This window comes from Euprymna scolopes, chromosome 21, assembly GCF_053919585.1.
Source record: "Euprymna scolopes isolate OS-2025 chromosome 21, ASM5391958v1, whole genome shotgun sequence".
In the NCBI taxonomy this organism is placed as follows: domain Eukaryota; kingdom Metazoa; phylum Mollusca; class Cephalopoda; order Sepiida; family Sepiolidae; genus Euprymna; species Euprymna scolopes.
Window position 1 is genome coordinate 48,446,691 of NC_136502.1, and position 27,529 is coordinate 48,474,219.

A 27,529-nucleotide genomic window follows, 5' to 3' on the forward strand; every position below is an offset into this window, starting at 1 on the left:
ATATTTAAATTACATAAAATTATACAAATTTTTTTTTCTTTTATGGAAATAGCTCCAGACAAGACACAAAGCCAGTTGATGAAAGGACCTAATAAAAATACTACTTCAACGTTAAAAATTAGTTAATGATAAGTGTTAGATGCAGAGATTCTAACCCAGAAAACAGCAATTCTTCCCTCTTTGTAGGAAACATCGCTCATGGAATGTGAGGATTAAAGAACAAAATAAGGGAAGTGAAAGTTACGAAGATACCAAAAGTAAACACAAGGTTCTCTTTCTACTCTACTAATAAAGCAGATATGCAATAATATAACTTGCGATTTGTCTCACCTGCAGGATACATCATCATCATCAGAATAATCAATTTGTGCACAAAAAATGTAAAACAATGGAAACGGATGAGAACTCAGATGCGGATGAAAGTTTATTTGGATGGCATATGTATTGGTTCAAAAGTTTTGTTACCTTGGTGATAGCACTTGGGCACAGGGAGGAGCAGGTGCTACTATAATTGCAAGAGTTGAAGTGGATGGGGTAAGTACAGGGAACTTCTGTCATTATTAACCAGCAGAACATTACCACGATCAACCAAGTGTGATGATGTAGTACAGGGGAACCTGGCCAGTGAAGGTTGAGGACATGCGTTGCATGGAGAGAAATGATACAAAAATCATGATAGATGTGGAATGTGTACCTTAATAGATTGGCATAGATCTGATACGTTCAGAAGAAGATTCAATCTGGACAGTATAGGAAGTGTGTGTGTGTGTGTGTAGGAGAGGAGATTGCATTGAAAGAATGAACAAGAGTTCTTGGATGAGTATATGTAGAACAGTTGAGGTAGCAGGTTCAGTTCACATGGAAAGCTAAAAACATGGGAGGAAGCGATAAGGAGAGAGTTGAGAGGAGGAGGGAGGAATAAGGAAGTAGGTTAGTTTCAAAGTCAATTTCTGAAAGCCGTTCAACACATGCCAGCCTCTAATATGATGATAAACTGCAGAACATGAATATGATATGGCTGTATGTGGCCAATGGCAAACCAAAAGCTGAAATCAATAAGTTTCCCAACCTTGGAGGTCACGATCCCCCTGCATGCATGTGCTTGGAAAGGGCAGCATGAAAAATTTTTTTTTTTTTCATAAACAACTCCAATCAGTTTTAAGTACAAAATTAAAAATGAAGAGAAAGACATCAAGTGAACATGTGAAGGAGAGGAGACAAAATGTCATCCATTAACGACAAGCGACCTACGAAGCTTGAGGCGTTCAATCACTACTTCTTGTGTCACATCTTTCGTGTTTGTTGGCAGCAGTTCATCTAAAATGCTGTTATTCATTTTTGCTGCAACATATCCTCTCTGCAACAAGTGCGCCCCTTGAGATGTCTTTGCTGGTTCGGTCACATTCTTTGTTGTCACCCAGACGCTTTCATCCACAAAGTCATTGAAGCAGTCCCTCCTCAGGATTAAAAAGACGTGGAGGTAAACTGAAAATCTAGCTCAGAACAGTGAAACATGATAGCAAGTTGATCCTAGGGAAATAAATTATTAGAGTAGAAAGCTTTCTGGCATCTAGGGACCCCTACAGTGAATGGGGTAGGATTTTGTTGCTTTTTGTAGGCTGGGAGAGGGGGGGATTTACACCAAGGGAACACAAGCACTACAAGTTTGTCAGAGTATACTCCATTAAATTATTTGTAAAAGAGGCACAGGGATGCAATATGCAGCAATGCGACAGAGGTTGGATTATAAAAAAAAAAAGAAAAAAAAAAGGTTGCATTTTGTTAAAAAGTGGACAAATGCACATCTTTGACAGTAGTGATGAGGTTTTTATTTTTATTTTTTTTTTTTCTTCCTTTGAAGATTGTAATGCTGGGTATGTGGCAGCCAAACCAGCTGCCAACATTGCCCTGCTTTTTATTGAAACCAACCGAGAGCTCTTTTTAGTATCCTCGCTGTTCCCTTAAGTGCAATTGTCTAGATCTCTTTTGCACTTGGTTCACCAGGAATATTAATTAAGTAGGACTTCAAATGATGATTGTTAAGATGATAGAAGTATGATCAAGGGGAGCTAACTCCTTTTGTTTGAGGTCCCCTTGATCATACTTCTACCTCTTCTTTACTTCCTGTTTTATGAGTTCTCATATAGAGACACGAGAATAACACAAAACAGATGCTAGCAGGCGCCAATAGAGAGAGGTCTTTGAACCTGGTTAAATGAAGATGGAGATATATTACTTCTCTTAGTGTTAGTTGTGACACGCAAACTCCAGCAATATCGGACAAAGACTGATAGATGAATTTGTATCATTCTATGTGTTACATTCTTATCCATGTCAAGTGTGAGTCTTCTCGCTTTTTTTCCGCTACTTTCTGTCATTTGTGTGCTGCAGACATATGCACATATATTCAGCTTTAGGCATAATTTTCTGCAAGGCATTAATAGTTATATGCCAGCAACCCTATTCATAACAATGATGATATGAGGGTCATTCCAAAAGTAAAGCCTCCTATTTTTTTACTCTAAAAGCTGAAGAGCTACAAAGACGAGAATGGTATCATTAAAACAAGCAACCTTTTGTGCTCCAGAATTCATTTTTCTACATAGTCACCACCATTCTCAATGCACTTTTGCTAGGAATTAAATGACGCATCTTTGCTTTTGATGCACATTTATGAGAGAAGTTGCTTTTTAGAGTTTCACACCGTCATAATCTGCAACAGAGAGATGAAGTGTTTAGGTCATAAATGCATAAGTTCAACTGAGCTCCGCATAGTTCCCCCCCCCCAACATTGAAAATGGGCTGGTTCAGTGCTATTTGCAATTCCTTCTAATCCGTTTGGGTAGAATATAAATAGGAGGCATTACATTTAGAACATCAAGAATGCATAAATAGAAAAAACAAAAAAACAAAAAAACAACATTGTAATGATTTACTTACCAGGTGTGATTTTTTTAACAATCGGTAAACCCCGAGCGTCCGTGAGTTGCTCAATCTGCAACAACTCCTTTGGATTGCCCGAATGGGTCGGCCACTGATAAACGTAGACACGGCTCCCACTGCTACCACAATCAATAACAATCCCGTAGTGGTTACCACCTGTGGCACCACCACCAATCTTGCTCCTGGAAACACTATCCTCCCCAGACAACGGGTAAGCGAGTGGCCGGAGAGGATGCTGTCGGATCAGCTGCTGACTGACATAGCTGGCTGAGTGCCGCAGTTCCAAGAACATTATGACCGCAGCCGTGTAGATCACCAGAAGCAGGACGAGGATGATGACGCATTTTAGCGATAAGGTGACAGTCACCGGAGGAGAGGGTGACGATGTCAGGTAGCGACACCAATTGCATGTGATTCTGAAATAGATAAATCAAAAAACAGATTATTAACATGGTGGATGCTGCTGATAGTAGTAGGAGGAGGAGGAGGAGGAAAAGGAGTTAGGGGAGGAGAAGGGCCCATCACAAAGTTTAAAAAGATGAAAGAAAAGGACTGTGTTCACGTATCTGGAGATTCGAAAAGAACAAGTTTACACTGACACTTAATCTAACATCACTTGAATGACATTGATCAAAAAAGAAAGTTGTGTCATGTTCCATTGGAGATCCCTTAAGAAAAAGAAATAGCCCCCCTCCCCGATTGATACGGAGGATCATTTCTACCAAAAAAAGTTAAATTCGTTTGTCTAATAACTAGGGCTGTGACAACAGAATATTCTTTTCATTCTTTTGACTCTCGGGTATATATCCGAAGCAGTTAAACACACTTAATCAACCAAGAACCACATGCGTCTATATAAAAAAACATAAGATATTAACGGATATATATTCAAGAGTCAAAACAATGGAAAGAATATGCTGTTGTCAAAGCCCTATCAATAACCTACAATTTGTCTCTAATCTAATATGTCAAATGGATCAAAAAAGAGTTTCGAATCCAACAAGTCCCACATTATCGACAAAGCTCCAACTCCCTATCCCATCACCGCAATGTTATATCTCTGTGCTTGTTTTACAAGTACTTTAATGGAATGTGCTCTGATAAACTCATAGCACTTGAGTCCCCTTGAATTAAAGACATCTGACAAGCAGCAAAATTCCACCCCTACACTGTTCAGGGTTTCTAGATGCTGGAAAACCTAATCTAATAGTTTCTTCCCACAGACTGCTAGATTTTGAAATTCTCTGTTATTTGCTTCCCTGACTGTACTGACATGCAGAAGTTGAAATGCAACACGGACAGACAACTCATGACTCCACTCCCCACATAATCCCCTGTAGACATGATCCCAAGTTCTAGTTCCTCATGACCGAGTGGAAGTATGACTTGTTTGGGGTAAAAAAGATTAAAAAATAAATAAATAAAATTGATTGTCATCTGTACTTATATAAAGTATATGTTTATATTAGTGACGGGACGATTCCAATATTTTTTTCCCCCCCGATTCTGATTTTTTATAAATCTCTAAATATTTAACTATAAAAGTGTTATTTTGTCCTGATTACTGTAAAAACACGTCTTAAAATGTGCGTATATTTTCACAAATGTAAAAACACATTTAGAGATTTTAGTTTTACTGGAAGTTTAAATCAATAAATATTATGTTATTACTGCAATCAGTGGAAGAAGTTTCTTAAACCAAAATCATATAAAAAAAGATAATTTAAGGAATCGGTTTTGGCATCGAAAAATCTGCTCAAATTTTTCTGATTCCAATACCCCAAAAAGCTCCGATTTTTCTGATTCCCGATTCCGATTCATCGTCCCAACACTAGTTTATATATATTTCGGTATGATTCACTCCGAAACTATTTAACTGAATACTAGGCATTTTCGAACACAACAAAGATGCATAGGGGCTGATAATTTGAGCAATATTTAGTTTAATTTAGTTTCGTGCAAAGTAAAAATAAGCCCTTCATGAATATTTAGATTAAAGTAGGTGACTATAGTCGAGAGCAACCTGAAGGCTCCCTTGTCATGAGCTACTATAACAAGGTGTAGGGGGGCACCATTCCTTTACCAGGATTACTCCACCTACCCACGAGCCATACCTTGCAATACCGAATATTTAGAAAAAGGGCATCAACTACCATTCTTTGGTATGACTTGACCGAGAATTGAACCTGGGTCACTCGACCCATAAGCAAATGTTCTTACCAACATGCTAAATGGGCTGGTCGATAGGTATTAGATATATTTTTTGTTTCGTCATGGGTACGTACAGACAGATTTTTCTTTATTTTTGTTCTGGACAAGAATCTCTCAAAAATTTAAAAAACAAATCTAAAATGATTCTCTTTCTTTAATTCTATTTTTCTTTCCAAAGATGTGATGATATGCTCTTGTTTTTAATGGACTCCATCTATCTTTTTCAATTGTCTTTTCCTGTTTAACTGTTGGGAGAGGGAGAGGGAGAGAGAAGAACAGAGGGGGAGAGAAAAAGGCGAAGGAGAGAATATAAAATAAGAGTAGGTAATCAAAAAAGAGTAATAGACACTTAATAGTTCACTTGCTGACGTAATTGCACTTTACAGCTGAACATTCCTGATTAGTTTAGCTGGAAGGAACCTCAACAGACTGATCAATTGTTAAGAAAACACACAAAAAATAAATAAATAAATAAATAAATAAATAAATAAAAAATAACAGCATATTTTTTTATTTTCTGTTAATGTCTACCTCCTTGAATTTCCAGAGAGGTAGACATAAACAGAGGCTGAAGAGTGTTTGGTAATTTTAGGTTCCCTGTGTTATTTGGATTTGAAACTGACGGTACCGACGTTGTTCAGATCATCTGTAAAATATATATAATTTTTTTTTTTTTTAAATTCAAAATGGCGTGATGGAAACATAAGGTATTTGCAGCTCCTCTTCCAATTTTCGGATTTTAATCATGTCAAATCCTACTTTATTTCTTTTCGATGGATTGATTGTTGCTATTTCTTCTGAGTAAGGGTATAATAGATTCACTGATTGATATAATAATTAAGTGATTGATTTTGCGCTACGAAACAGATATTGTCAAGAATTGTAAATGTAAACTGAATGGTCAACATCATGAATTTTGGAATATAGTTTTTTGTCATTTATTCACTATATATATATATATATATATATATATATATATATATATAGGCTGTCTACTCTGTATATATATAGTGGCTGTCTACTCGGTTTCGAGTGTTATCACTCTTCAAAGATTTAGATTTTGTGCTCTTGGGTGTCAAGGATAGAATATACAGTTAAAAAAAAAAAAAAAATAAATAAATAAAATAAAGAATGGAGACTGAAAATTACCTGTGCGTGACTGTTTAAAGTACAATTGAAGCATGATACTTGACTTTTGCATTTTTAACTTTTTTCAAGCTATTATATATAAAAAAATAATTTTATAAAATCAATAGTAGGTTCTCTACAGTGCAATGTAGACTACAATGTATTGTGGACTAAGTGAATGCAGAGAGGCATGTGAAGTTTCCTCCTGGTGCACTGTGATGGGTCCTCAACTAGAGCAAGCAGTCAATTTGATGGAAAAAAGTGGACGATTCCACTGATTTCGATGAAAATAAAACTATGAGAGTGTGAAATATTCATTGATCATCATTCAATCCCAGGCAACATTGGGTCTCCCTACTAGTATATATATATAACGGACTCTCCCGTCGATTTCGATGTATGAGGTTCCAGCACAACTAAGTTGCTCGGAAATCCACACAGATGATTTGTTTATAGTCGTGAAGGCTTTGTGTAGAACTAACCACTTTTTAATATTACTGCTAACCTCCGTCGGTGCAGATGACTGCCACAGGACAGAATACACTGTAGACTGCAGGTTTTTACATCAGAGTTTCCTTCTAGATACATGTCTTAAAGACTGGGGGTGCATCTCCCCAGTGAATTAATGTGCCTCCAGATACCAACCTGGAAATTTTCTACAACTCAGTGCGGTACATACAGCGCCTAACCTTCCTAAATGGCCACCCATCTTGTACTGGCTAGGCTCAATGTTGCTTAACTTCGGTGATCTGGCAAGAACTGGTGTGAACCTGAGTGTGCCATACATGTATGTATTAAATCGTACTGATGACTGTATGATTTAATGAAATGAGTCTAAAAGAAAAATTGCTGCCCAAATATCAATACATCCCTTTATTAGACAGAACTGATTTAACGAAATATATCTCAAAGAAGAAATACTGCCCAACTACTCATTCGTATGTATTAGAGAAACACGAAATGAATGTATGCAATGACCTCCTTTTGTGCAAAGACATTAATTATATACACAATTTAGTCTTGATAAATAGAATGCAATTATTTTGACAAATATAAATTGGATTAGATTTATTTAAGCTTTTGAAAGAAGGCAATGAACTAGAACTGAAGCACTCTATTTATGAGAGGGAGAGAAATGTAGCGAAAGATACGTGTGTATATCTATAGTTATAACGGCTGTTTAAAATAGTGAAGCTAGGCCCTATTTAGGGAATTAAGAAAACGCAATCAACGTGAGCAAAAACGCATCATTCAGACTTCCTGTCATTGAATACTGTTTGACTGTCTACTGTGAATGCCAGCTGACATGGCACTAAAAAAACAAAAATATCCTAAGAATAAGGATAATGAGTAAACGTTGGATGAAATGATGGTTAAAATTTTTACGAACTTGCCAGGATTCGACCCGGAAATCTTCTGATCCATAGTCAGATGCGTTATCTATTGCGCCACAAGTTCTGTCTGTATGCCAAAAGATGTTACCGCGATTGTATACAGACAGTGCTAAATTCTGTTGATATGGGCAGGTAACTATTTTGACAAAAATGAAACTGCCTAAAAACCCTTATTTTGGGCTTTTTGTGTGACTCGGCGTTGTTCGTTTCGAACCATATATAGATAAGGATAATCTAGGGACTCACACCTTTCAGGAAAAAAAAAAAAAAAAAAGAATTTTTCAATTCGGTGCATCCGTTCGAAAGTTTTATTGGTATATATACACACATAAATAAACATTTGGAATTTTATTAATCGTATACATAAGAACACAATTGAAGACTAAATTATAATTTCCAAGAATTTATTCTTCAACATTTCTTTTCTCCATTTCACGAACTCTTTACACTAAGGTTGTTTTTTTTTTTCCTGCATATGTGACTAGTTTTCATATAATGCAGTTTCAATTCATGCCAATACCAGCAAATTCATAGTTTCACTATGATAATCATTGGCCAATATCTTTCCTCTGATGAAAAGAACGCATTCTTTAAAACACCACAGATTAACGAAATCTTAATATTTTTTTAGTATTCTGTCGAACACTAAATTCTTGAAAATTATAATTTACAATCTTAAATTGTATTGTTTTATGACAAGCTCTATTTCCTAATTTGGTTGTATTAAGCTTTTTATTTGGTTGTGATTACTATATTGTTATTAATATTTCTTTTTTTGAGTATTCTGTCGAACAATAATTGCAATTACTACATAGATATTAATATCAGCTTTAAGTTTACAGAAGCTTTTGGCTTGTAAACTTAATTTTTACTTCTTGAATTTATATATAAAGGTACTTTGCGTATTCATTGCTTATGGACTAACACTGCTGAATCGATTTTTAGCACAAATTTATTTATGTGTCTGGAAGTGTTCTTAGATAAGTTTTGTAGTGGAATGCCTCTAATAAGTATTGAAAATCGATGATTAAACAAATCTGATTAAAAAAGGAACAGTGCAATTTTGTCCAAAGTTAATGCCTTATACAGCCTAACATCACAAGTGCATTGAAAAGTTTTATCACCGCACAAGCAGAAGGGCCTGGCGTATGAAATCAATAGTAAGTTCTTTGATGATACAAAGGTACATTCAAAATGAATGTTTCTGTTTAGAGCACAATTGAACCATGATACTTGACTTTTGCATTTTAACTTTTAATTCAAGCCATTATATATGAAATTTTATAAAATAAACAGATTCTCTACAGTGCAATGTAGATTACAATGTATTGTGGCCTAAGTCACTGTGGGGAGGCATGTTAAGCTTCCTTCTGGTGCGCTGTGGTGGATCCCCGAATAGAGCAGGCAATTAATCAATTTGATTGACAAATAGGTGATTTAACCGATTTCGATGGCAATAAAAGTATTGGAAGTGTGGAAGATTCACTGATCCTCATTCAATCCCGGGTAACGTCTCGTCTCCCTGCTGGTAATATATGTATATTCCAGAAAAGTTAGCTGAGGGGGTTACTTTTCGTCTGACAGATTTTGATTTGGTCGTTTTGTTTTCAGCTTATTTAATACCAAATCTGGTCAGTTTTTTAAAAACTTTTTATGATTCAAGTTCTTTACATTTTTAAATATTTATTTATAGCGTTTGGTTTGGTTGTTTTGTAGAGGGAAATTGTTGCGTTTGTTTTTGATTTAGCAGAACATGATTGAGTTTTGCAAATGGAAAGGAACAAAATAACAATAGCATTAATGTTTGCTGCATTTTGGGCCAGGAAGCTGGTATCTTGAGAATGCCTGATCTGATAGCACTAGTGTGTGTGTGTGTGTGTGTGTGTGTATGAGAGAGAGAGAAAGAGCAACATGGGGAAGGGCCTTTAAGGCCTTAATGGAGGAACTAGAAGTGACGTTGGTTCTAATTGCAATTGTCATTCGGTAGAGAAACCAAGTATTATTTGTAACCTCTCATAATCACTTACTCTTAATTACTTCTTAACTTGCAAATTTTAATTCAAATTCACACAACACTTCCAAAGAGGAACCCCCCAAACCTCTAATACATTTAACGTGAGCCAGAGTGCAATACTCTACGTGTATCAGAAAGTGGCCATTAAAAATGATGATCAGAACTTTAATAATTCAACTATTTTTTCGAAGCTTATAACTACTTGAAAAATGTAATTCAAACCCTTTTTTTTTCAATTAAAGGAGGAAAAACCAATTTTTTAAAAAATAACAGGTTTAATAGCAAATTATGCAATATTTGCTTTTTTTAAAGCGGTTTTCTTTAAAAAGAATACAAAGAAAATCAACATATTTTGACTTGCTTATAAATATATGTATATATATATATATATAAATGCCAAAAAATCACTTAAAAAAATATACTATTAAATGAGTAGTTCCATCCTTCATTGTCAAAAATTATCCATAGTTATATTTTAAATTCCATGTATTTTTTTAAATAAAAGAATTTTTTAAAGCGAGAGTAGTAAAAAATCGCATTTTCACAACATGTTTTGCGAAGCTGTAAAGAGCTGCTGCTGCTAAAATGAAATTTATGAATTACGGATTCGTCCAAGGGAGATAAATAATATCTCTTTTTTATTGCATGTGTTGACCAAAATTAGTATTTTTCATCCTCCATAGTTAAAAAGGAAACGCACATTCATTTATAAGATTTTCCTCTAGAACAAAAAAATCCGCTTCATCGATTTTTTTTTTTTAATTCTTTTAATGAAATACACGAGTTTTGATTGATATATTTTAATACTTCTTTATCGACTAATTTTTTTTTTTTTTTTTTTTTTTTTTAATATCTAAAAACAGAAAACATTCAATGAAATAGAAATATTTGCCGTCAGCGTCTGGTATTTACTTGACGATGTAAGCATAACATGAGCTTTCATTAAAAAAAAAAAAAAAAAAAATCAACGTGGTTTTTAGAAAAAAAAAAAAGATTTTACACTTTGGACTTTACAGGTAAATTTCCAAAAACTATTCTTTTTTATTTTAAATTAAAATATTTTCTTTATTGATCTTTTATCTTCAATTTGTTATATATAAAACTTTAGCACATAAATTAATTAAAATTTTAATAGACATTTCAAAATGCGGGAGGGTGAATGAAAGAGCATAAAATTTCACATTGATCCTGAAAATATCGTAAAAATTGAACCAATAGAAAAATTTTGATAGATTTTTAAAGTTTAAAAATTGAAAAATATTTAACTCGTAAAATTCTATCGATTTTATTACGTAAAAAAAAATGGCTGCATGAAGATACGCCGGCATTTTGTAAACATTTTGTAAACACTTTTTTAAAAAATAAAAAATAATATTTCTATTTTTAAAATAACTTTAATAGTTTATTTTGGAAGTATAATCCATACAGAAAATAAACAACTCACTTTTAAAAGAGAAATTACGAGTTTTTTTATATTTTATTCGCAGTTTCGTGTTAGGGGTGTCAAAAATTCCTCCAAATTTCTGATACACCTAGCGATACTCCTGATTGGAATAGTTGGAAAAGAGAAAAAAAAATCGCCGTTTAAAACCAGATAGACTTTGTGACATGTGGGACAGAAACAGAAAAACCACAAACTGACTAATGTCTGATCAAAACTTATATCGTCGAAACCGAGTTGTTTTTAATTTTACATAAACGCAATGCCTCTTGCCTCTAGTAACTATTTACAACAATAATAAACAAAGCGGAGAGCAGGGGTGGAGTAAAGGCCAAATAAAATAAAACAACTTTGAAGAAAGCGACCTTAATTCAACTCATTTCAAAACATGGCAAATAAGTTGGTCTTTGTTGTTTAAAAAACATGATTAAACACATGCTTAAATTGCGAGTCATGCGTGTCGGGTGCTATTAAATATTTCCATTCAGTTGTCCATTTAATAAGGACAAGACGTTTTCATGGAAATGTTGGGAAGGGCAGACACAGTTTGCAGCTTTTGTAAACCGGAAAACAATGTACAAAAGAACAAACGCTTACGTAAAATCCTTACAGGACACGATATTACGACAAATAAATATACACGCCTGTGTACAACTAATACCATTTTTTTTTTTTTTTTATAGACATAGTTTATTATTTTTATTATTTTTCTTAAATAGACATAGTATTATTATTCTATTTTATAGACATGGTTTTAGGCTATGACGTCGGTAACCCAGCTCGACTGACTCCTACCTAATCTTGAAAGGTATTTATTTCTTTTCCACAGTGAGAAATGTGACACAAGGGGCCGAAAAGTTTGATTGAAAAGCCTCCCCCCCGGAGGAGGAGCACTGACGCTGCAAAAGATACCTGGGTATCCCCACCCCCGAGGCAATTAGCAATAAACTAACCCTGTCTGAAAGAAAAAAAAATAAATAAATAAATAAAAAACGCAAATCCTGGGAGGGTGGACCTACCTTCTAGAACTACCACAACCAACAGGGAATAAGTGAAGCATGCATGGTGCACCGTGAACGAGGCATAAAAAAAAATGACTAAGTTCAGCATTTACCCTCTCCCTCCCCATTTAGCCCCAAAAGTCCCCAGGGGATGTCAAATCCTGGTGAAAATGAACGGTACAATTTTAGGCCTTAACATATGTAAATTGGAGTTCTGCACTATGCAAAAAAAAAAAAAAAAAAGAAAAAAAAAAGGGGGGGTTGTATTACTGTACACATAGATTCGAAAAAGTTGTCAAAAAACAAATACATAACAAATAAATGTTATCAAAGGCAAGATAAGTTACTTTTCTACCAAACTCGATATATTTTTTGTGTTTTTATTCAATGTAACATATTTATTCAGCTCGAAAAACATGCAGTGTTTACCGATGTATTGGACAATTCAAAATGGCGGCCAACTCTCTCTTAAACACGGTAAGTTCGAGAAAAGGTGTTATAAATAATAAACTAGACAAAATACTGTTAGAAATTCGCTCAATATATATTACCCTGACATAGGTTGACATATATTCGGTATTTTTTAATAGTATTTTGTCTAGTTTATTATTTATAACACCTTTTCTCGAACTTACCGTGTGGAAGAGAGAGTCGGCCGCCATTTTGAATTGTCCAATACATCGGTAAACACTGCATGTTTTTCGATTCGAGCTGAATAAATATGTTACATTGAATAAAAACACAAAAAATATATCGAGTTTGGTAGAAAAGTAACTTATCTTGCCTTTGATAACATTTATTTGTTATATATTTATTTTTTGACAACTTTTTCAAATCTATGTGTACAGTAATACAAACCCCAAAAAAGAAATGACCAAGTCCATCATTCCCCCCCCCAATTTAGTCCTAAAAGTCCCCAAGGCCTCAACATATTTAAATTTGAGTTCAGCGCCATGCAAAACTACTAAATAGACATACACAGAAAATTTGTAGATAAATATGGGAAAATAGTCCCCAAAATGGAGTTTTTATTAGCCCTAAAAAAAAGCACCTAGGGCATACCCAAGAGTTATCACGAAGCATAAACAAAATTATATAGAAATCAGTTACAACTTTTCAGAAAGTTTTATAAAAATCTAAGGCACCAATTTTATTTTAATAAGCACAAAAGTGTCAATTTTAGCATTTTAACCCAATAGGCACCCCTGGGGGGGGGGGGGGAAACCAAAGTTTTCCCGGAAAATCCGTTCTGTTACTTTTTTTTTACTCATATCATGTTTAATGTTTGTGCAAAATTTCCAAAAATTCCATAGTTATTGAGAAAAGTGCGGACAAACGAACAGACAAGGGTGAATTTACAGGTCCACCCTCCTTTTGTCGGGGGGGGGGGGAGGGCAAAAAGTTATTACAAAAAAGGTCTTACGTCGTTCTTTCACTGAACGCGTCATTAGTGATTTTGAATAGTAACATTTACCAGTTCGTCTTCGACCTGAGAAAAGTTCAATTAGTAATAATATATATCAGATTTTTTAGCCTGTTAAAAACAGTAAAAAGTTATAGCCCGTTGACTTAGAATGAATGCTTTATGCCAAATTGATGGTTGAATTTGGTTAAATTTGTGCTCATTTTTTGCATTAAATACTAATCCTTACTGATCCCTAACTGTGCATTGAATAGACACCATAATAATTAGTTCGCTGCCCTTTATCATAACAATGGACCGTACAAAATTACAGATAGATCAGCCCAGTAGATTCAGATAACAAGTGGAATAGACAGACCGACAAACACAAATATAATAATCTATATATTACTACTCAATGTAATACCTTTAATACTTAATAATGTAGTAACTTTAACATACGGACATACACGTTGCGTGTCATGATTTCCAAATTATTCGATCGGGAGATCCTATTTATTAAAAAGGAGAATGGAAGGTGAAAACATACTACGAACATTAAATTATTCCTATATAGATACGTTAATCTAATGTTCGTAGTATGTTATCACCTTCTATCCTCCTGTTTAATAAATAGGATCTCCCGATCACCAAAGACGCAATATAAATAAAAAAAGAAAATTTAAAAAAATGATGTGGCTTTTGGACTGTACGTCAAACTAAAGTATGCCTTCTTGGCTAGGATCCAAGGGTAGTATCTGTTCTGTCAAAAGATGGTATAATGATATCGTAGGATTTCTGTTCATGCCGGGCGTCCATACACTGGAAATATTTCCTATAAGGATATTGGAAATAAGCCATAATAACCAGATATATTCCGACACAACAGTAACCAGATTACTTAGATAAATGCTTTTACAGTTTTAACAAAAGGTTTACAATAATATCGTGGGGTCTCCATTCACACTGAACTCTACAGAATGGCCAGCAGCAATATATTATATATGCAAGATGCCACTGTGGAATTTCCACAGATCCTGCTAGTATACATTATATTGAAGTTGAGTTAATCAACGTTTGTTTCCCTAAAACCTAGTGATGAGATGATTCTAGTATTTTTCAGATTCCGATCCAATTACTGATTCCGATTCTTTATAAATCTCTACATGTTTAACAACAGAGTTATTATTTTCAGATTACCGCAAAACAACTTGTTAGATGTACAGAGATTTTCTGAAGCAGAAAATTACGCTGGTGGAAGATGATGTATAGATTTTAATTTTACTGGTAATTTAAAATCAATAGATATTTATTATTTCATTATTACTACCAGCATTGGAAGATTTTGTTTTAAACAAAATCAAATTAAAGATAATTAAAGGAATCGTTTTAAGCATCAGAAAATTGGCAGAATTGTTTTTTTTATTCTGACAGCCCAAAAAAGTTCTGATTTTTCAGATTCCCGATTCTGATTAATCGTCCCAACACTACTGAAAACTTTTTCCGCCATATACTTTAACCACACAAAATAATATATTCTTAGTTTTTGGGATTGAGTTAGGTTTTTTCTTTGTTTAATTCATTTTACTCATTTTAATTAGTCGTAATTTGCAATTAACTCAGCAAGCAACACATCTGTAAGTTCCAATCTATTACTTCCGTTATTTCATAGTGTATGTTACCCCTGCTGTTATTTTATACAGTGACTATCAGTCTCACTTCAGTAACTCTTTTGACCATTTTTTTTCTTTTGGTACATGCCCTGCATTGGAGATTCCACTTTCCACTGAAAGTTTATGGGGAATAGAAATTTTTGGAGTATCGGAATCGGTACCAGAATCAGGAAAATTTGTGCCTATTTTCCGATGCCTAAAGATGATTCCTTTAATTGTTTTTTTAATTGATTTTTGTTAAAAATCAAATCTTCCACTGCTCGTAGTAATAATAAAATAATAAAATATTTATTAATTTTGAACTACCAGTAAAACTAAAGTCTTTAGGTCATCCCCCCCCCCACAAGTCTGTTTTTACCTTTTAGAAAAACATATGCAAATTTAGTGTGTTTTTATGGCAATCACGAAAAATAACAACTTTGTAGTTAAATATTTAGAAATTTATAAAGAATCGGAATTGAAATCGGTAATTTAGTGCAGAATCGGTAATCGTATCGGGAAAAATATTGGAATCGTCCCATCACTAAAAGAAATTTGTTAAAATTTCTTTTAGTGATCAAAAGTAGTTAATGATAAATGTTTAATACATAGATAATAAAGAGCGATTCTTCCATTTTTTTGTCTTTCAGAAACATCGCCCATGGAATGTGAGGACTAAAGGACAAAATAAGGGAAGCGAAAGTTACAAGATTGCTGAAAGTAAACCCAAGGTTCGTTTTCTACTCTCCTTATAGCAGCAAACACCTCCACAATGGCAGCCTTCGGAGAGTCACTTGGGTTATGTGTGTGCTTAAGAGTCTATACCTCGGTCACATCTCAGAAGACATAGTTAAGGGGATTGTAGTCAACTGAGAAGGAATGACCACAAATCCGGTGACCAGTGGTAAAATGGTACATTGGTGAGCAACTTTGTCTTAACAGTAATACAACCCCACTCGGTAAATTAATAACAGTCGGCCACACCAAAATTTAACCCAAGCACCAATCGTGTTCAATAGTCATACTTATAGGAAGAGGAGGAGCCTTTACTCTTACTATATCATGTCCTCCCAATGCTACTCATGAACATAAAAAATAAATTTAATAAGAGACATAACACCTGGGAATGTAGGTATTTACTTCCTTCCTCTCACAGAAAGATGTGACACAAGGTAGGAAGGCGGACAGAGTCAAGCCAGCACCCTTAAGGAAGGGACACTCTAGCCTTTTAAAAATTGCCTGAGTAATCCCGTTGGCATTCTCTGGTAGGGACGCTTCAGGCAGTAAGCAATAAATTTCCTCGATTCAATTGACGAGGCAACAATCTAGGAGAGTGGACCTTCAGGACTATCTAAAGCCACACCTTAGCCTAACATCCCTACTCAAAAATGGCCAAGACCGTCAGACTGTTGAGGACATATCCCGAATTGGCATGAATATAAGCTACTCAAGCTGTGCCTGGTAAGCAACACCGAGTATGTACAGCCAATTACACAATAATTCTTGACCTATATCACCACCATCTATAATATAAATCTTATCTGTGTTTAAATGTATGTATGTATGTATGTTTGTATGTCTCCCTAAAACTTTCGACAGAGGCGATGGATTTTCACGAGAATGGTATCATTTTGAAGCTCAACATCTGATGACAAATATAAAAAAAATTGGCCAAAAACATTAATTAGTTCACCCTCAACCGGGCAGTTTTCTACAAGGAGGGGTTGATTTCTTGCGAGCCATTTTTTGCAAGTCATTGTATCAGTTGGATTGACTTTGCCTAGTTTTAACGTTCCGAACTTCCGGTCGCATCATGGAGTAGCGGTAAGACGTCGGGTTTTCTTTCACTTTCTTTTCCGCCTTTGCATCACAGGTTCGAGCCTGCCTACTACCACTTTTTTTTTTTTTTTTTTTTTTACTCAACACACACCTCCAAACACCCGGGCAACGACGGGCACACCAGCTAGTCTTAATGATACATGAAAAAAAAAAAAAAAAAAAAAAAAAAAAAAATACCATCCTAACCCTAACCAATATTCAGAAAAGTTAAAAGACCTTTAGATCTTTAATCTATAAAAATGGTTTCAATTGCATAACGGTTTAAGTTGCCGTTTTTTTTTTTTATGATGGGCGTTGGCAACTTTAACAGATATTACGTTTGTAAAGACTAATAATAAAATAAAATAAATGAAAAAAAAAAAATTCATGATTTGACCAGAATTCAAAACATTGCCGACCAATAATGCAATTACCATTTTATGCTGGTAAACTGCCATAAAAAAAAATCAAAAAAAAAAAATCACGATTTTTTTCCAATGTGAAGAAAATTGCACCTTCTTCGTCTCACTTCCTCCTCTTTTTCTTGTGTAAAAAAAAAAATAATTTTTTTTACATTTTTTCATATGCAGTAAATTTGCACATCAATCGATAAATGCGGAGTCTGAAATGATCCAATTACCTTCAGCGTCTGCATTTGTTACAAGTGGATTATAAAGTTAGCAAACACCACCCACTCTCTCTACCAACTAAATGATGACTGTTCAGGGGCATAATGTGAATGACGTAACAGAAACCTACACATATACATTCTATATTATAGTTTCCCTTCTATATTACTTATGCAACCAAGGCTAGAAAGTCTAGTCTACCCTATGTGAAGACCGAACATGAATTCAAGGAAAATATTAATTCAAACTTAAGCACGACAGACTATTGGTTTTCAATTTTATGTAAATGATATCGGAATTCTCTGCATAAATAAAAAAAAACAGTCCCACCTTAAAGTAAGACGGACACTAATCAATATGGTGGCCTTAATACAAGGATGTTTTCAAGTTGGTTTTTACAAAAAATATAAAAAATACGGGTTTAATAAATGAAATTTTTTCCCCTATTATTAAAGTATGTTCACCTCTGTCTTTACATAGTGCAAACTCAAAGTTTTTTTTTTTTTTTTATTAATTTGAAAAATCTAGCTTGATCTCTACTCTGCTATGAATCATATTAAAAAGATTCAATGTGTTAAATGTTGAAATGGATTTTATGTGAACAGTTAAAATTGAACTTGCGTCTTATTTTTGTAAGCTTTTTTTTTTGTTTTTGATATGTAATGTAATTTTATCCAATGATTAAGTTGGCTGGACCTAATAATTATTGCTTCCATTATACAAATTAATATTTGAAGACAAAGAACTTGAAGCATAAGTGAAGTGTAATTAATTTTCATTTTCCACAAGATGACATTCTAAATGCTCATAATTTGCTAATTAATTGTGCTATTCAAATCCGAGGTGCCTTCAATAAGTTTTCAGGCTTTTTTTGTACAGGCATTTAAAATTGTCTTAGACTCTTGAAAATTCAGTATGTTATTGCTATACATCTTATGAGCTGACTGACCAATTTTTATGATTTCATGTTCAAATAAACAGCTACAGCAGGAATTGGAATACACTCTACTAAAGCCTAATTGTCACAGCTGGTGAATATCAAAAATGCATCCTGGATATGAGGATACTTTAAAAAACGACATGCAATAAAATTGTTTTAAACTTGGAAAAAAATGCCACAGAAACGTATCATCATCATCATGCAGTCCGTCAATGTTGACGATGATTAGTTAGGACCTCAGTTCTTTATCCCTCGGTGTTGGCGTAGTCTCACTCCATTACAACAGGACTTTCCACTTTGGCTCCAAACTTACTTATGCAGTTTAGGTGCAGTATCTGTTGCGCATCAGACAGACCCCCCCCCCCTGAACCTCCAGTGCTCATGTCCAGTGGAGCGTACCCGCGACGACTGGCAGCAGAGAAGGCCTCAGCTCCTGGCCGAGAGTAATCTCAGTGAGGTAAACAGTTGCCCTATCGTGTCCGCTACTACGCCTTTTCTTTCTGGATGAGGTTCCATAGCCTTTTAAAGGAAAACTGCAAGCAGCAGTAGGATTTGAAGTCAGAGTTCCCACCTCTTAGCCTTTTGCTGTGATAAGAACCACAAGGCAATGGTGTTTGATTTTGGGGTTGTCTCCCCTAGTCTTCATCCAACCAAAGGCACCCACAAGACAGGGGGGTAGGGGTTGGTAGTGTGCCAGGGCATGTCTACACATCGGTGGGCCATAACGCACTACCTCTGGGGTCCCCTACTACTTCGAGATCTCCTACAAGTTTAGCCTGGGGTTGCAAGGCACCCAGTTACCGTGTATGGCCAATGTGGAAGCACAGTAGGAGATGATGGAGAGGCTATGTACTGGCAGGGAAGACGTATGCATAGCTGCTCCCTTTTCACAACGAGGGTAACCAGCAGTGTTAGCTGGAAGCGAGAAGGCATGCAAGCATGAACTTAACACCAACTTATACCTAACACACTAAACGCATCACATCCCCCTGCCGGATTAAGAATCCAAACGCACACACTACAGAAACGTATGGAATGCTTCAGACTGCTTTTGGACTATCTTGCATGAATCGAGCATCAGTTTTTGAGTGGCATAAGTGATTCAAGGAAAGCAGGGAGTCTGTGAGGGATGAGTAAGGAAGTCAGAACACCAGAGTTGATTGGCAAAATAAAGAATTTCATGAATAAGGACCACTGTGCGACTATAAAGACAGTAAGTGCCCAATTTGATGTCAGTGTGGGAACTGTATACACAATTATTTGTAAGGAACTGAAGATGCGGAAGAGTTGTGCAAAATTTGTCGCAAGGGTGCTCAGAGAAGATCAGAAAGGAAGATGTGGTCATGGGCATCAAGATAGTCCAGACCTTGCCCCCTGTGACTTAGTTATTCCTAAGCTCAAGGTAAACCTTAGAGGCTGTTATTTTGAGACAATTCAGGAGATGAAAGAGACTGATGAGGATCATCGACACACTCACACAAGAAAACTTCCATGGGGCCTTCCAGAAGTTATTAGAACGGTACAACAAATGCATTGCAGCTGGAGAAGATTACTTCAAAGGGGACTAGAGTTTCATGTGTGTACTATCAATAAAAGTGCCCATACAAAAAAAGTCTGGAAACTTATTGAAGGCACCTAGTAAATTTGCTATTCTTGTTTAGTTTTGTAAAGTTTTATGTGCTCATATTAAAAAGTTTCTAGATATGATGAAAATAAAATTTTGGTTTGGGATAGTGACTATAAAGCGAGTTAATTTAGAATTATTTACATATATCTACGTGTAACAGTCACCTGGATATTTTTTTTGATAACATTCGGATATAAAACATAAAAAAGAAAAAAAACAAAAAAAACTGGTGTCATTGATTTCAAAGTTGGCAACATGTGATAGATTAAAAAGATAAACAAATAAATGTATTGTTTTTCTGCTCGGGTTTTGTTCGGCAGCCATTTTGACTAAAGTTTTTTTTTTGTTTAATTATTTTCGAGACAACTGTCAAAACATAATTCTACCCTCCCACAACAGAAATGATATGTAATTTTTTATGTAGACATTTTTTAAATATTTTTATCAGTTTATTTACTCTTTAAAATTATTCTTGTTTTTTTTTTTTTTTAGGTTTTCTTTGGTTCATTTGATTGGCATATCAATCCTTTTAAGTTATGTAATGCTGCATCCAATAATTTTATAAAAAATGTTTTCATGTTTCAAATTCTTTATGCATTTGAGTGTGAGTTGACTGTTTTGTTGTACAGTGTTAACCCTTTATCAAAAGAACTGAATTTGGCATAAAATAACCAGAAAAGATTTGATATGCTATAAAACAAAACAACTAAACCAAACTCCATGAATAAATATTTGACGATACAAAGATGCCAACTTTCAAAAAGTCTGATTCTCGAATCGTAATCAACAATTCTGCACATAATGCCAATTGTTTCTTTTTTTCTTGACGAACACTCGACATGGTCCCAACTAGTCGCATCAACTTTACTTTCTTGCCGAGATGGCTTGTAAGCTAAATAAAAATGGACAGCATTCCTTTTCACCGATGCCGTAATTTGCATCAACTCTTAAATCTGAGGTGTTCTCTCAGATGCTGAAAACTCAACTCACTGTCCTTCCCAATTCATCCTTTACGCAGCTATTCTCCTCATATGCAAATTAATCCACTGCAAAAAAACATAAGGGGACATAACTCTTTCTTAACCTTTAGCGAAATTAGTCTTCTTGCTATGCCCACCTTTTTTGTATTATGTAGAACGGCATGACTTTTCACCCATGTTAATTAGAATCCATAATTATCAATATATTTATAGCAATCCTATGTAATTTGTGTAATAAATGTTATTGTTTAACAAATTTCTCATAAAATGCATATACTAAGCATATGCATATGTATGAAGATAAAGCAATTAAATTAAAAGTACAGAGCAACAGCAAATTATTAAAAACATGCCTTTTTTATATATATATATATATATATATATATATATATATATATATATATATAGCATGTCAATTGGATTCTATATTTATCTCTTTTTCGTGGCAGGAAGATGTGACACAAAGTCAGAAAAATAGAGTTTAAAAAGTCAGCACTCTAGAAAGAAGATCAGTTTGGTTAACAAAATGCCTAGATAGCCCCATCAGCATTTCGCAGTAGGGACACTGCAGATAATTTGCAATAAATTAATCCCTTCTCAAAGAGGTGAGAAGGCAAAGCCTGGGAGATGGACCTCCTAGAACTGCACACAAATAAGACCATACTTCAGCCAATAGAAAACAAGCCACCTCAACAATCGTCTAGACCAATGGTTCTCAACTGGGGTCCATGTGGACGCTCATGGTACATGTAACGTTACTATGGGTTCAATTTTCCTTCAAAATAAGCTGTTGATATAGGTTATTTAATTTTCTTTTTATTAATGAAAGATAAAAAAATAGTTATAGAAGTTCACCAAAATACATTAAATACACTAGAAAGAAACCCACGAGTAAAAAAAGGTTGAGAACCATTGGTCTAGACTCTGGTGGCTTTTTTATTGGGGCGGGGGGGGGGACAATGAAAAAAAAAAACAAAAAAACAAACAACCCTGTCTGATGCTATTAATCAGAATAAACGTTTAGAAAGAATTGCTTTGTCTTTCGATGTTTTTTGTTCATGCACTCCCATCTTTTTCCTATGAAATTGTAATTGCTTTCATTTTTTTCAACTTCATAAGCAAACATTGCCAAGGCTGCTGCAAAGAAGGTGGGCTCTCTCTACCGTAGCTAGAAAACACCTGTCAGTATCCTGCATATCTACAAAGCCACCATTCGCCAATGCATGGAATATTGTCATATCTAGACTAGTGCATCTACCACCAATCTCTCCCTCGTAGCCAAGCCAAGGTAAAAAAAAAAAAAAAAAAAAAAAAGTCCAATCTAATAGGTCCAACACCGTCAAACAAGATCCAATCCCCTGTCCCTGCAATACTGCATCCCTATGTCTGTTCTGCAAGTACTTTGATGGCATGTGCTCTGATGAACTCATAACACTTGTGCCCACCACCACCTTTGACGTAAATATCTCCGATCATACTTCAGTCAATGGAGAAGAAACCACCTTAACATGAGTTTTTGAATTTGACCCTTTTTACTCTTCATGAGCATCATATTTCATTTTCTTGAATGACGTTTGTCGAAGTTTAGCACAATGAAGTACTTGTAAAAGCCTATTGTTGTGGTTCAGATTAAGCAGACGTCATCTATGAAGTAATCAGACACATTAATTAAATATTGTATGGATATGTAAACGTTCGCTACCTAATTGGAAAGAAAAAAGAATAATTAAAAGTTATTAAAAGGATGTTTCGAAAGCATTTTGTATCGCATTTTTTTTTATTTATATCTGCTGTTACCTTCAAAGCAATTCACAATAAAAAAGAAGATAACACCATCCAGCTGTGCTATGGAAAAGAAGAACTTGTTTTTGAAATGCAAATCATTTGATAAAGTCAAGGTTGAATGTTATGTGAGAGAAAAAAAAAATGTTTTCAAGATCAATGGCATCATTTTTTTTTTTTTTTTTTTTTTTTAAATCTAACAAGTAGTGATGGGACGATTCCAATATTTTTTTTTTTTTTTCCCCAATGCAAATACTGATTCTGTTCTAAATTCTTGATTCTGATACTATTACCAATTCCGTACTAAATTCCCAATTCTGGTACAAGTACCAATTCCGATTTGTTACAAATCTCTAAATATTTAACTAGAGTCGTTATTTTTACCCAATTACCGTAAAAATACATGTTACATGTACAGATATTTTCTCAAACGTAAATAAATAAAAAAAAAAAAAAAAAAAAAAAACACTTGCTGGGTGAGGTGGGGGGGGAGATGAGCTATAGATTTTTAGCTTTACTGGTAATTTAAAATCAATAAATATTTATTATTTTATCATTAATACCAGCAGCGAAAGATTTTGTTTAAAAAAAAAAAAAAAAAAAAAAAAAAAGAAGACAATTAAAAAAATCGTTTTCGGCATCAGAAAATAGGCACAAATTTTATCAATTCAGATTCCCAGAAAAGATCTGATTTTACCGATTTTGATTAATCGTCCCAACATTAGTAGCAAGTACCTTTGTCACACAGGTGATGATTTGAATGCTTCTTCGCTCTGAACCAAAAAAAAAAAAAAAAAACGAAACAAATGTGATCCACAATTAAAATTTCTTCATAAATTTTGGTTATTAAACAGCAGGGCGCCAGAAAGATTTTTATTTAGGAAGGGGGGAGGGGGTCGTCCCAAAATTATGTGAGTCATTGTATCAATTACTATCTGAACACGATGGTCTACGTTCAAGATCTATTCATGTTGCGATAGAAACCCAAAATCGATTTTACTTTAAAATAAATAAAAAAAAAAAAAAATATTATCGAATGTTTTTACAATGAAATTTTGATTCCTAACAATTTGCTTTTATTCGTAAACTTTAATATTTAATTTGAAATTTAATTTACTAAAATTTATCAAGGCCAAAGGCTACTCAAGAATAAAGATTAATGAGGTGAAATGACTGTCAGTTGAAAGATAAAGAACTTATGAGAAGATTGAGAAATATTGATGGAATGGACCATGATCAAATGAATAGTTTTGTTGATATTTATATTATTATTATTAGTAGTAGTAGTATTAATATTAATTAAGGTGATTTAATGAAAAAAAAAAAAAAAAATGACCATCATTTGCCCCTCCCCTCATTTAGCCCCAAAAGATTTGAGTTCAGGACCATGCAAAACTGCTAAATATATATACACAAAAAATTTTGAACAAATATGGTAAAATAGTCCAAAAAAAAAAAATGGAGTGTTTTTATTAGCCCTAAAAGAGCCCCTGGAGCACACCCAAGTATAGACAAACAAAATTATATAGAAATCAGTTAGTTACAACTTTTCAGAAAGTTTTATAAAAATCCAAGGCATCAATTTTTTTTAATAAACACAAAAGTGTCAATTTTAGCCATTTTGACCCCAAAGGGGGCAACCAGAGTTTTCCTGGAAAATCTGTTCTGTTACTTTTTTACTCATATCATGTTTAATGTTTGCGCAAAATTTCAAAAAATTATAAGGCGTAGTTATTGGGAAAAGTGCAAATTATGGACTTATTCATTTCTTTTTTTTGCATAGTGCAGAACTCAAATTTATATATGTTAAGGCTTAAAACTGTACCGTTTGTTCATGTTCACCAAGATTTGACATCCCCTGGGGACTTTTACGGCTAAATGAGTGGGGTGGGGTGGGGGAACAAATGCTGAACTTCATCATTTTTTATGCCTTGTTCACTGTGCACTCATGGGGGACCATGTATGCTTCACTTGTTTTGTTTTGTTGTTTTTTTAATCCTCATTAAGTTTTTTCCTATCTTTCTATATAATAAAGTAAAGTTGATTTTCCCTTATACTACTTTGACTATTATAAATTTAGAACCAAAACCTTCATATGCTAATCCGTTCCACTAATCACTTAGAGCACTTCCTAATGCAGGTTTCAAGAAAATAGGAGCACATTTTGTCTTTCATAATTTCTTTCATTTATTCCAGAATAACTGCTTCTCCCAACTATGTATTCCACAAAAATGGCAGAGATTTTCACTCACCTACAATTATCTGCTCTCATATCCCTCACATTCACCAAGAAATTTTCTTGCTTTCGCACCATTATTATTTAATTTCTAACTATATACTACACTAGATTTTAAATATCAATAACAAACATTCTATCAATTTCACTTTCATTCTTCAAGTCATTCTAACTGTATTCAAGGAATAAAGGAATATCAGAATAGATGTCAAACATATTGATTATCATTTGTAATCAACAGCTATCCATGTCTTATTTTATTTCTTCTATAGCATTTTTCTTTGTGTGAAACAAAGATTCTCTATTTATTCAGATTTATGCGTTAAATTGTGTTTACTATTCTGCCTACTATTCTGTATACATATTCTTATATTCTAGAGTAGAATGAAATGTAAAAATTAACAAGCATTAACATTCCAGCTGATTACAATACAGCCGTCTTCAAGTCCAATGTAAACAAGTTTTTGTTGAGTCGTTTCCTTAATAAAATCCTACCCAATTTCCATCATTAGCATTTATTACACCATTGTCCAGGTTACCACTGTACACTCATTAACCTTTATTCTCGAATGGCCTGTTGACCTTGATAAGTGATGATTCCCTTGTAAGTAACCCCCCCCCAAAAAAAACAGCTTTTCAAAATGGTAGTTTCTATTGATGTCTTTCACGTATGTAAATTATTACGAATTTATACTTTTCAAGACCGCATACTACAGCTTGCTACTTTTTCAACAATAAAACCATACATTTCTTTTTTGATACAAGTCAACTATTAAATATTTTCTTATTATCGCAAATAGATCACACATTACAAAATTGTTAAAACCTTTGGATGTGTTTTTTTTTAAAACTATTTTTACTTTTTTTTTTTCAATCAGTGAACAATTACGTCTTGCTAAAAATCATCCATTTCTTAATTAACATACATCACACGTTGTTTAACTTTTTGTTGCTACTCCATTTGATTGGTAGCAAATTCTAACCCTGAAAAATTTTATATCATGCAATATTATTTCAGCCAGTAGTAGCCCTTAGATGTTACTAGGTGCTTTTATCAATTTATTTTGTTGTTTCAAAAGAGATTAGAAAAGAATGCACAACTGCAAGTTCGACCCAAAACCAAATTTAAATTATAATTTACTAAAGAATTTACAAACAAAAAGTGAGTTTTTATAAATAAATAAATAAAACTGAATAAATCATAAATCATGATAAAGCAAAATAAAAAAATTTTCAACAAACATATCTTTAATTGAATATAAATTTACTTATTTTTAACTTGTTCAGAAGAAAATAAATTATCTTTAATTAAATATAACTTTACTTAAATTTGTATATTAAATAACCCTTTTTCAATGAACAATATATATATATATATATATATATATAATCTTTGAAATCATGTTAAGATGCAAATAAGTTATTAAAAATCATTCGATTTTTTAAATTTGACTTTTTTGTTATTAATTTCGGATAGCAAAATATCCATTAAAAAAAAAAAAAAGTTTTTTTTTGTAAATAAAATGTCAGTGATGCACGTTGTTATATTGATGCTCTGCTCTGATGTTGAGGCATTGTGAATAAAAATCTGAGCTTTTTTTTTATGTTTTTTTTTTTTTTTTTTTTTTTTTTTTTCCAAGAAGAAATTATTTGTGGAGATTTTATTATCTCCCTTGTTGATGCAACCTAAAATATTCCCCTGTAAAAATTCTTTTTTATCTTTAAGAAAGAAAGACTATTTTTAGGATCGAATTTTTTCAAATGTGCAAAAGATAGGCTCAGCCGTTTCGGAACCTATAAGGAAGGAACACACACACAAAGTGACTTATATGATAGTAGAGATCATAAAGGTTCAAGGTTCGACACTTGGGGCACACATATCACGTTGCTTTGACGAACAGCCATTGAAGACAGAGATTTTTCTCTTGTCTAGGAAGGAACTGATTATTTGGAGTATTCATCCAAAATACCATAGGAATTAATTTTAGTGAAAAACCTTCATGTTAAACCTTGTCAAGTGCTTTGGATTCGGCAACTCGGAAACTCTTGCTTCCTATCTTATCTTGTGCATGGTATACATGTAAAGGGATGACGGTAAAAATATTTGCAGTAGAACAGGTTTGTCTAAATTTATACGGTTGGTCAGAAAGAAGCTTATCATTTACAAGATAGCCGACCAGTGCTTGATTGATCAAAAGTAGTGTTGGGATGATTCCTAAATTTTTTCTGATTCAGATTCCAGGAAAATGTTGATTAACAATTCCGATACCAAGTACGATTCCGATTCCCGTGGAATTGTTATTTTGAAATATACCATTATATAATCGAAAG

The 27,529-nt window shown here is 33.8% G+C and overlaps 1 protein-coding gene across 4 annotated transcripts in view; it reads right to left on the reverse strand.

Moving 5' to 3' along the window:
* The window catches only part of LOC145242248 (ectonucleoside triphosphate diphosphohydrolase 7-like), a 118,384-nt gene that overhangs the window by 57,423 nt on the left and 33,432 nt on the right, over positions 1 to 27,529 (reverse strand). For all 4 annotated transcript variants that reach the window (XM_080105256.1, XM_080105258.1, XM_080105259.1 and 1 more), the window contains exon 2: positions 2,941 to 3,359. In XM_080105256.1, the coding sequence (XP_079961382.1) occupies positions 2,941 to 3,359 (419 nt within the window). The remainder of the gene's footprint in view (positions 1 to 2,940; positions 3,360 to 27,529) is intronic.